At 45.8% G+C, this 12,041-nt stretch overlaps 1 protein-coding gene across 2 annotated transcripts in view; it reads left to right on the plus strand.

Annotated features, from left to right (window-relative positions):
- The window catches only part of LOC139479026 (transient receptor potential cation channel subfamily V member 5-like), a 46,229-nt gene that overhangs the window by 25,311 nt on the left and 8,877 nt on the right, over window positions 1-12,041 (plus strand). For both annotated transcript variants that reach the window (XM_071261761.1, XM_071261762.1), the window contains exons 13-20: window positions 271-410; window positions 751-926; window positions 1,297-1,380; window positions 2,229-2,371; window positions 2,702-2,817; window positions 4,571-4,772; window positions 5,081-5,149; window positions 10,141-10,354. In XM_071261761.1, the coding sequence (XP_071117862.1) occupies window positions 271-410; window positions 751-926; window positions 1,297-1,380; window positions 2,229-2,371; window positions 2,702-2,817; window positions 4,571-4,772; window positions 5,081-5,149; window positions 10,141-10,354 (1,144 nt within the window). The remainder of the gene's footprint in view (window positions 1-270; window positions 411-750; window positions 927-1,296; window positions 1,381-2,228; window positions 2,372-2,701; window positions 2,818-4,570; window positions 4,773-5,080; window positions 5,150-10,140; window positions 10,355-12,041) is intronic.

Consider the following 12,041-nt stretch of genomic DNA (forward strand, 5'->3'; position numbering starts at 1 on the left):
TCTTAATGTCAAGATGATATTGTGACTTTTTAGTTACAAGAATTCAGTACCAAGTTAATACAATGACAACTAAAAACTAAGCTTCGTGCAAACAACATTTTTTCCCGATACAACAATGGCAGTAGGAATAAGCACACACAGTAGTATTTACCTTTCAACTGACCTTACAGGATAATGGTGCAGGAGAGTAGGGAGTTGTCAGTAACAGACATGCTGTGTATCCATGTCAGGTTTAGATATATCAGTTTGGACATGTTGCCTTGTTTCCAGAACTGGGTAAAATGGCGCACCAAGGAGATCGAGCAGGATATGGAGTTTTGTCATCCAAGATGGCCGGAGGAAAAACAGTTCCTAAAGTCAGAACTTAAGGCCCTTGACAAACTTAATCCCAAATACTTCAACGATGCATGGTAAGAATTCCTATCTCAAGTAACCAGGAGAATTGTAAAGTTAATCTTAAATAAAAGAAGTGAACAAACCAAAATGACACGAAAGGCTTAGTTTGCATTCTACTCACTCACGACCATAACTCATATTATTTCATGATCTTAGACCAACTATGTCATCTTCTTTTTTCTTGTATTTTTCTGAAGAAAATAAGACTTGTTACAAATGACAAAGACAAAAGACAAGTGCCGGGAAACAAAGAATTTGTGGTATGACTACTCGGGAATGTGGTAGCCCTATTGAACTGTCCTATAATATAGTTTTGTTAGTTTGGTTATTGTTATCTTTTGTCCTTCTGTTTAGGAACATATTTGACTGGACATGTTATTTCTTCCTGCTGTTGTCCATCACAACCCACTTTGCTGACATCGGCATCCACAGCAACCTGCTGGCCCGCTGGCACATCCGCATCATGTGCGTCACCATCATCCTCCTCTGGCTGCGACTCATGAAGAACGCCAGGGCGTTCTCTACGCTGGGTGAGTGTGGCCTTTCACCTTTGTTACAGTCTCTCAGCCGTGCTCAGCCTTAACACTTGTCATAAACCATGTGTCTGTGTGTGTGATCTGCATGTATTCAGAATACTAGAACTGAAGGTTGAGTCTTTGAGGAGGTTCCTGGTTATGGTGTGTGACTGAGGGAATAATGACCCCATATCAGTAGTAGTTTTACAGCTACTCACAGTGTTTATTTATTGAATACAGAACAGCCACACTTTGTAATGGGTCAGTACAAAAACTAATGCAATCAATTAAGCGTCTGTTCATGTGTTTAAACAAATGTTATTTAATCTGTTTTCTGGCAAAATGGTCTTGATTAATGTAACTTCATGATTTCTTCTACTTGTAGGTCCATTTGTTGTGATGCTGGGCAAGATGATCGGTGACTTGCTGAAATTCTGCTTCCTGTACCTGGAGTTCTACATTCCCTATGGTAAGACAGTGTGTCCGTTTGGCTGCTTGTTGTCAGCCTTGTAGTGCCTCAACACCTGGGACCCGTGTCCCTTGATATTAGACTGGACTTCGCTCTACTCCCAACTTTGGCCATGTGTTTGTCATCAGGACTGGCATTGTGTTGTTTGTCTATTGAGGGTACCATAAGTCGGCTGACTCTGCCCGGGGCTCAACATTTGATATGGTGGGAACTGGGAAGTCATCAGACTTGCTGGTTTGTGGCCTTCTGGGCTTTGAAATGAAGCTTTCCTCTGTCACAGATTGATTTCACAGAAATTGAATGACTGCAGGATAGTAATTAGGTTTGTCCACAGAAAATTGGTTTTCTTGAAGAACTTGTGCAGAATATTTTCCTGAGGATTGCAGGCACCTTTTGCATTGCGTTGTCTTCAAAGGCAACTGGACTATGGCTGAAGACTCCCCTCTGCCCCAAACTGAAGTGTGATTAGTGAATAGTCTAGCTGTGTCAGCTGCTTAACTGTAAAATGATTTCCAATGGTGAAATGATTGATGATATGTCCTGAATTGTTTGATAGGCATTACTTATAAGTTGACGGATGACAAAGTAGACATATTTTATGGATAACAACTTCTTTAATACAACTATGAAATCTTTAAGCATTAATCACCACACCTATGTAAACTTATACTGTCTAATTGGCTTCATGTCCCATTGGCCACCTATGTGTTCTCTGTCCATCATGTTGTGACAGTATTATTGTCTTGCTTGACAACAGTATTCATTATTAAAGAAGTTGTTATCCTTAAATTGTGTCTACTTTGATGTGTCCTGGACAAATCCCTGTTGAAAGTGTGTTTCCTTCCCAGCCTGTGCCTTCTGGATGATCTTTGGTGGGGACAAGCAAAAGGAGTCTGATGGGACACTGGTTGAGGTTGACGGCTTCGGCTACCCCACCGCTATGATGTTCACCCTGTTCCGTCTCACCCTTGTGGATGAGTATGATTACGCTGTAAGTATTTCTGCTCCATCATCAAGCCAGCTGCAGAGACCAAGTACCGAGGAACAGGCCACAGGGATAATAGGAACCTGTAACTGTCCTGGGAGATAAACCTTTCGTGAGAAACTGAAGTAGCTTGTTCTCTGTTGGAAACAAATTGTCCTCATCCAGTCTATACCAGGCTAAAACAGATGTGCTTTTCACCATCATGCCAACTGATTTTAGATTTACATGGAGAATAAAAATGGCAGGATAAAAAGATGATGTTTAGCTATGGTCTGTTATATCATAATGCTTTGACAGTCATGTAGATGTTTCTATGGGCAATGTTTAATCTTTCAGAACATGAAGCTTGTTGATTCCTTGATGGCGGACCTGTTGGTGGGGACATGGTTGGCGCTGTCTGCAATCTTGTGCCTCAATCTCCTTATTGCCTTGCTGTCGGACACCTTCCAGAGGTAGGTTGTCACCTTGTACCTCAATCTCCTTATTGCCCTGCTGTCGGACCCCTTCCAGAGGTAGGTTGTCATGGCAACTCTGTCTGTTATCTTGTGTCTCAGTCTCCTCAATCCCCTGCTGTCGGACACCTTCCAGAGATAGGTTGTCATGGCAACTCTGTCTGTTATCTTGTGTCTCAGTCTCCTCAATCCCCTGCTGTCAGACACCTGCCAAAGATAGGTTGGCATCTTGTACCTCAATCTCCTTATTGTCCTGCTGTCGGACACCTTCCAGAGGTAGGTTGTCATGGTGGCTCTGTCTGTCATCTTGTGCCTCAATCTCCTTATTGTTTTGTCATTGGACACTTTCCAAATTTAAGTTTTTCAATCTCATTAAAATCCAATCTTACTTCTCACTACCACAAAACAAAGATCCTAGGACATTCCATTACAGGACATGTCAGAACCAACCTATCACCAGTCGAAAAGTGTTTTCTAATCATGCAAAGTCGAAATTGTTAACACGGGGTATTCCGAATGACATTTACGGCCTGTATGACTGATTCTGTCAAAATCATTGTCCATCTCTCGCTTCAGTGGGATAAGCATTCGAACGTAAGAGACTTTCCATAGCTCGTGGGAAGTACTGCCTCACAACCTCGGCAATCTATCAAGACATTCCAGAATTTTCTTTTGTTCAGTTTTCATATATTTCAAAACGTAATCTGGAATGGAAGTCACTGGTTTGAAACTAGTGCCATGAAGTTCGAAAGCTGCTTCCTGTTTGGCCAATTATGACTTCATTTGAGTCATTTCGTTGGTCGGTCAATCTTTGTGAAAGGTTGTCCCGATGTGACCCGTAATGGGATGTCCTCAGATCTTTGTTTAGATCTGATTTTAGTGAGATTGTAAGTTCTCATGGTGGCTATGTCTGTCATCTATGCCTCATTATCCTCATTGCCCTAATGTCGGACACCTTCCAGAGGAGAGTTGGAACTTGCTGCCCAGACTAATGTTTCCTAAGGGTGATAACTAATGTTTCTCCACTCTAAGGTGTGTGATGACACCCAGGCTAATGTCTTCCCCAAAATATGGTGTGATAATGAATGTTTTGCCTCTCCGAGGTGTATGATAACACACAGACTAATGTCTCCCCAAGTTATTGTATGATAATGAATGTTTTACCTCTCCGAAGTGTATGATAACACACAGGCTAATGTCTCCCCAGGTTATTGTGTGATAATGAATGTTTTGCCTCTCCGAAGTGTATGATAACACACAGACTAATGTCTCCCCAAGTTATTGTGTGATAATGAATGTTTTGCCTCTCCGAAGTGTATGATAACACACAGACTAATGTCTCCCCAAGTTATTGTGTGATAATGAATGTTTTGCCTCTCCGAAGTGTATGATAACACACAGACTAATGTCTCCCCAAGTTATTGTGTGATAATGAATGTTTTGCCTCTCCGAAGTGTATGATAACACACAGGCTAATGTCTCCCCAAGTTATTGTGTGATAATGAATGTTTTGCCTCTCCGAAGTGTATGATAACACACAGGCTAATGTCTCCCTGAACTTATGTGTAACTGATGTCTTTCCTCTCTAAAGTTTACAATCTGCTAAACTCATAATAATGTATCATACTGAGCAGGCTCATGTGTCCCAAGCTTATGTTTGATAACTAATGTATTTCCTCTCCAGAGTGTATGACAATGCACAGGCTAATGTCTCCCTAACTAATGTCTGATAACTAATGTATTCCCTCCCCAGAGTGTATGACAATGCACAGGCTAATGCAGTCATGCAGAGGGCCATCACCATCCTCAACATCTGGGAAGGGATGTCCAAGAAGCGTCGCCTCAAATTCCTCACCTTCATAGAAGATGAATGCTCGCCCCAGTCCGACTACTATGATGATGATCTCACCCAAGCAGGAGAGGAGGATCTCAAGAAAGTCACCATACAGATCAAGGTAAGGAAACAATCTTCAACAATTACCGTATGTGCCATATTAAGCTGTCCTCTCCAATAAGCACCCTGTTACAGTTTTTCACCAGTCTGCTTATAAGCACCCATACTAATCCCAAAAGTTTATATGACAGTCTGTATTATCTTCTGTTTAATAGACTTTTTCTGCAGAAAATACAGCTGTATCAAAAAACTACCCAGTAATATGTCAAATGTGTCTTTGCATCAGTAATCAGGACGGTAGGAGCTGACAATGCTGAATGTGAACTATAGTCATCAAATACTACTTTTGTACTTATTCTTTTCTTTCAGGAACAACTTGATGACCTCCAAGAGCAGTGGAAAACAAAGTTTGGAGGTTTAGAAACTTCAGGAATGTTTGTAAGTAACAATATTGAAAGTTCGAAATACCAAACATTTGTCACGGCCCTGGATTTTATGAAATTGATTGAAACATTAATGAAAATCTATTTTTGATGGCACAACAGAAAATTGAATGCTATGAAATGCTATCCTGTGATCTGGATATGAGTACAAATCTCTCCGATTTTTGTTTTATCTAACAAGTCAAACTATCTGTTTTTGCTACACAACATTGCTCACATTTATCCATCCACCCTTCTCACCCCTCTCACCAGTCTTCTATAACATGAGAGCCTTCTGTCTGTACCCCACCACTCTCACCAGCCAACTTTTACATGAAAGCCTTCCGTCTGCTGCCCTCCCCTCTCACCAGCCAACTTTTACATGAAAGCCTTCTGTCTGTACCCCACCACTCTCACCAGCCATCTGTAACATGAAAGCCTTCTGTCTGCTGCCCTCCCCTCTCACCAGCCATCTATAACATGAAAGCCTTCTGTCTGCTGCCCTCCCCTCTCTCCAGCCATCTATAACATGAGAGCCTTCTGTCTGCTGCCCTCCCCTCTCACCAGCCTTCTGTAACATGAGAGCCTTCTGTCTGCTGCCCTCCCCTCTCTCCAGCCATCTATAACATGAGAGCCTTCTGTCTGCTGCCCTCCCCTCTCACCAGCCTTCTGTAACATGAGAGCCTTCTGTCTGCTGCCCTCCCCTCTCTCCAGCCATCTATAACATGAGAGCCTTCTGTCTGCTGCCCTCCCCTCTCACCAGCCTTCTGTAACATGAAAGCCTTCTGTCTGCTGCCCTCCCCTCTCACCAGCCATCTATAACATGAAAGCCTTCTGTCTGCTGCCCTCCCCTCTCTCCAGCCATCTATAACATGAGTGCCTTCTGTCTGCTGCCCTCCCCTCTCACCAGCCATCTATAACATGAAAGCCTTCTGTCTGCTGCCCTCCCCTCTCTCCAGCCATCTATAACATGAGTGCCTTCTGTTTGCTGCCCTCCCCTCTCACCAGCCATCTATAACATGAAAGCCTTCTGTCTGCTGCCCTCCCCTCTCTCCAGCCATCTATAACATGAGTGCCTTCTGTCTGCTGCCCTCCCCTCTCTCCAGCCATCTATAACATGAAAGCCTTCTGTCTGCTGCCCTCCCCTCTCACCAGCCATCTGTAACATGAAAGCCTTCTGTCTGCTGCCCTCCCCTCTCACCAGCCATCTATAACATGAAAGCCTTCTGTCTGCTGCCCTCCCCTCTCTCCAGCCATCTATAACATGAGAGCCTTCTGTCTGCTGCCCTCCCCTCTCACCAGCCTTCTGTAACATGAGAGCCTTCTGTCTGCTGCCCTCCCCTCTCACCAGCCATCTATAACATGAAAGCCTTCTGTCTGCTGCCCTCCCCTCTCACCAGCCAACTTTTACATGAAAGCCTTCTGTCTGCTGCCCTCCCCTCTCACCAGCCATCTATAACATGAAAGCCTTCTGTCTGCTGCCCTCCCCTCTCTCCAGCCATCTATAACATGAGAGCCTTCTGTCTGCTGCCCTCCCCTCTCACCAGCCTTCTGTAACATGAGAGCCTTCTGTCTGCTGCCCTCCCCTCTCACCAGCCATCTATAACATGAAAGCCTTCTGTCTGCTGCCCTCCCCTCTCACCAGCCATCTATAACATGAGAGCCTTCTGTCTGCTGCCCTCCCCTCTCACCAGCCATTTATAACATGAAAGCCTTCTGTCTGCTGCCCTCCCCTCTCACCAGCCATCTATAACATGAAAGCCTTCTGTCTGCTGCCCTCCCCTCTCTCCAGCCATCTATAACATGAGAGCCTTCTGTCTGCTGCCCTCCCCTCTCTCCAGCCATCTATAACATGAGAGCCTTCTGTCTGCTGCCCTCCCCTCTCACCAGCCATCTATAACATGAAAGCCTTCTGTCTGCTGCCCTCCCCTCTCACCAGCCATCTATAACATGAAAGCCTTCTGTCTGCTGCCCTCCCCTCTCACCAGCCATCTGTAACATGAAAGCCTTCTGTCTGCTGCCCTCCCCTCTCACCAGCCATCTATAACATGAAAGCCTTCTGTCTGCTGCCCTCCCCTCTCACCAGCCATCTATAACATGAGAGCCTTCTGTCTGCTGCCCTCCCCTCTCACCAGCCATCTATAACATGAGAGCCTTCTGTCTGCTGCCCTCCCCTCTCACCAGCCATCTATAACATGAGAGCCTTCTGTCTGCTGCCCTCCCCTCTCACCAGCCATCTATAACATGAGAGCCTTCTGTCTGCTGCCCTCCCCTCTCACCAGCCATCTATAACATGAAAGCCTTCTGTCTGCTGCCCTCCCCTCTCACCAGCCATCTGTAACATGAAAGCTTTCTGTCTGCTGCCCTCCCCTCTCACCAGCCATCTATAACATGAAACCTTTCTGTCTGCTGCCCTCCCCTCTCACCAGCCATCTATAACATGAAAGCCTTCTGTCTGCTGCCCTCCCCTCTCACCAGCCATCTATAACATGAAAGCCTTCTCTCTGCTGCCCTCCCCTCTCACCAGCCATCTATAACATGAAAGCCTTCTGTCTGCTGCCCTCCCCTCTCACCAGCCATCTGTAACATGAAAGCCTTCTCTCTGCTGCCCTCCCCTCTCACCAGCCATCTATAACATGAAATCCTTCTGTCTGCTGCCCTCCCCTCTCACCAGCCATCTATAACATGAGAGCCTTCTGTCTGCTGCCCTCCCCTCTCACCAGCCATCTATAACATGAGAGCCTTCTGTCTGCTACCGCCCCTCTCTCCAGCCATCTATGATATGAAAGCCTTCTGTCTGCTACCGCCCCTCTCACCAGCCATCTATAACATGAAAGCCTTCTGTCTGCTGCCCTCCCCTCTCACCAGCCATCTATGATATGAAAGCCTTCTGTCTGCTGCCCTCCCCTCTCACCAGCCATCTATAACATGAAAGCCTTCTGTCTGCTGCCCTCCCCTCTCACCAGCCATCTATAACATGAGAGCCTTCTGTCTGCTGCCCTCCCCTCTCACCAGCCATCTGTAACATGAAAGCCTTCTGTCTGCTGCCCTCCCCTCTCACCAGCCATCTATAACATGAGAGCCTTCTGTCTGCTGCCCTCCCCTCTCACCAGCCATCTGTAACATGAGAGCCTTCTGTCTGCTACCGCCCCTCTCTCCAGCCATCTATAACATGAAAGTCTTCTGTCTGCTGCCCTCCCCTCTCACCAGCCATCTATAACATGAGAGCCTTCTGTCTGCTGCCCTCCCCTCTCACCAGCCATCTGTAACATGAGAGCCTTCTGTCTGCGGCCCTCCCCTCTCACCAGCCATCTATAACATGAGAGCCTTCTGTCTGCTGCCCTCCCCTCTCACCAGCCATCTGTAACATGAAAGCCTTCTCTCTGCTGCCCTCCCCTCTCACCAGCCATCTATAACATGAGAGCCTTCTGTCTGCTGCCCTCCCCTCTCACCAGCCATCTATAACATGAGAGCCTTCTGTCTGCTGCCCTCCCCTCTCACCAGCCATCTATAACATGAAAGCCTTCTGTCTGCTGCCCTCCCCTCTCACCAGCCATCTGTAACATGAAAGCCTTCTGTCTGCTGCCCTCCCCTCTCACCAGCCATCTATAACATGAAAGCCTTCTGTCTGCTGCCCTCCCCTCTCACCAGCCATCTATAACATGAAAGCCTTCTGTCTGCTGCCCTCCCCTCTCACCAGCCATCTATAACATGAAAGCCTTCTGTCTGCTGCCCTCCCCTCTCACCAGCCATCTATAACATGAAAGCCTTCTGTCTGCTGCCCTCCCCTCTCACCAGCCATCTGTAACATGAAAGCCTTCTGTCTGCTACCGCCCCTCTCACCAGCCATCTATAACATGAAAGCCTTCTGTCTGCTGCCCTCCCCTCTCACCAGCCATCTGTAACATGAAAGCCTTCTGTCTGCTGCCCTCCCCTCTAACCAGCCATCTATAACATGAAAGCTTTCTGTCTGCTGCCCTCCCCTCTCACCAGCCATCTATAACATGAAAGCCTTCTGTCTGCTGCCCTCCCCTCTCACCAGCCATCTATAACATGAAAGCCTTCTGTCTGCTGCCCTCCCCTCTCACCAGCCATCTGTAACATGAGAGCCTTCTGTCTGCTACCGCCCCTCTCTCCAGCCATCTATAACATGAGAGCTTTCTGTTTGCTGCCCTCCCCTCTCACCAGCCATCTATAACATGAAAGCCTTCTGTCTGCTGCCCTCCCCTCTCACCAGCCATCTATAACATGAAAGCCTTCTGTCTGCTGCCCTCCCCTCTCACCAGCCATCTATAACATGAAAGCCTTCTGTCTGCTGCCCTCCCCTCTCACCAGCCATCTATAACATGAAAGCCTTCTGTCTGCTGCCCTCCCCTCTCACCAGCCATCTATAACATGAAAGCCTTCTGTCTGCTGCCCTCCCCTCTCACCAGCCATCTATAACATGAAAGCCTTCTGTCTGCTGCCCTCCCCTCTCACCAGCCATCTATAACATGAAAGCCTTCTGTCTGCTGCCCTCCCCTCTCACCAGCCATCTATAACATGAGAGCCTTCTGTCTGCTGCCCTCCCCTCTCACCAGCCATCTGTAACATGAGAGCCTTCTGTCTGCTGCCCTCCCCTCTCACCAGCCATCTATAACATGAGAGCCTTCTGTCTGCTGCCCTCCCCTCTCACCAGCCATCTGTAACATGAAAGCCTTCTCTCTGCTGCCCTCCCCTCTCACCAGCCATCTATAACATGAAAGCCTTCTGTCTGCTGCCCTCCCCTCTCACCAGCCATCTATAACATGAGAGCCTTCTGTCTGCTGCCCTCCCCTCTCACCAGCCATCTATAACATGAAAGCCTTCTGTCTGCTGCCCTCCCCTCTCACCAGCCATCTATAACATGAAAGCCTTCTGTCTGCTGCCCTCCCCTCTCACCAGCCATCTGTAACATGAGAGCCTTCTGTCTGCTACCGCCCCTCTCTCCAGCCATCTATGATATGAAAGCCTTCTGTCTGCTTTCAGGAGGAGAGTGGCGTAACCACCACCAACATCAAAGGCAGTATTGTCACCAATGACAGGTTTGACCATGAGATCCACATCCTCCGGGACAGCATGAACCAACTGAAGCTGAAGCAGGAGGAGATTGCAGACCGTTCCCGCCGTGACATGAAGGCCGTCAAGATCCTGCTGCAGCAGCTGCTGAGACAAGATGGGGGAGGTGATGGAGATGGTGGAGGTGGGTCCCAGCTCCCTCCTGAGTGTGTGTGAATGTATCCTGAATGTGTGTGAATGTATACTGAATGTGTGTGATCGATCCTGAATGTGTGTGAATGTATCCTGAATGTGTGTGATCGATTCTGAATGTGTGTGAATGTATACTGAATGTGTGTGAATGTATACTGAATGTGTGTGAATGTATCCTGAATGTGTGTGAATGTATCCTGAATGTGTGTGAATGTATACTGAATGTGTGTGAATGTATCCTGAATGTGTGTGAATGTATCCTGAATGTGTGTGAATGTATCCTGAATGTGTGTGAATGTATACTGAGTGTGTGTGATAGATCCTGAATGTGTGTGATAGATCCTGAATGTGTGTGAATGTATCCTGAATGTGTGTGAATGTATCCTGAATGTGTGTGAATGTATACTGAATGTGTGTGAATGTATCCTGAATGTGTGTGAATGTAAACTGAATGTGTGAATGTATCCTGAATGTGTGTGAATGTATCCTGAATGTGTGTGAATGTATACTGAATGTGTGTGAATGTATCCTGAATGTGTGTGAATGTAAACTGAATGTGTGTGAATGTATCCTGAATGTGTGTGATCGATCCTGAATGTGTGTGATAGATCCTGAATGTGTGTGATAGATCCTGAATGTGTGTGAATGTATCCTGAACGTGTGTGAATGTATCCTGAATGTGTGTGAATGTATACTGAATGTGTGTGAATGTATACTGAATGTGTGTGAATGTATCCTGAATGTGTGTGAATGTATCCTGAATGTGTGTGAATGTATACTGAATGTGTGTGAATGTATACTGAATGTGTGTGAATGTATCCTGAATGTGTGTGAATGTATCCTGAATGTGTGTAAATGTATACTGAATGTGTGTGAATGTATCCTGAATGTGTGTGAATGTATCCTGAATGTGTGTGAATGTGTACTGAATGTGTGTGAATGTATACTGAATGTGTGTGAATGTATACTGAATGTGTGTGAATGTATACTGAGTGTGTGTGAATGTATCCTGAATGTGTGTGAATGTATCCTGAATGTGTGTGATCGATCCTGAATGTGTGTGAATGTATACTGAATGTGTGTGAATGTATCCTGAATGTGTGTGAATGTATCCTGAATGTGTGTGAATGTATACTGAATGTGTGTGAATGTATACTGAATGTGTGTGAATGTATACTGAGTGTGTGTGAATGTATCCTGAATGTGTGTGAATGTATCCTGAATGTGTGTGAATGTATCCTGAATGTGTGTGAATGTATCCTGAATGTGTGTGAATGTATCCTGAATGTGTGTGAATGTATCCTGAATGTATACTGAATGTGTGTGAATGTATCCTGAATGTGTATGGCCCTGTGTAATCACCAGGATGGTTTTGTGTATGACGTCTGTATTAAGAGTATTGGTACTTAGCTCTAAGATAGATTGTCAAAAAGATGATACCTAACTGTAGAAATGTCAAAGGAAAAGGGTCGGTGTAGATTATATATTGGGGGAGGTGCAATATAACTAGAAAACCAAATTCATGCTGTATTAAAATTATTATACAGACATGGAGAGAATGACTCACTGTTTTAACATTTTGCATAAAAAGGGATATGTAGTAGATATACAGTGACCCCCTTGTTAATCTGGATTCCTTGAGAACCTATTCATATTCACAAGTTTCCAGATTAATGCAA

This window comes from Haliotis cracherodii, unplaced genomic scaffold (genome assembly GCF_022045235.1).
Source record: "Haliotis cracherodii isolate W230 unplaced genomic scaffold, xgHalCrac1.p SCAF_4, whole genome shotgun sequence".
NCBI classification, from domain to species: domain Eukaryota; kingdom Metazoa; phylum Mollusca; class Gastropoda; order Lepetellida; family Haliotidae; genus Haliotis; species Haliotis cracherodii.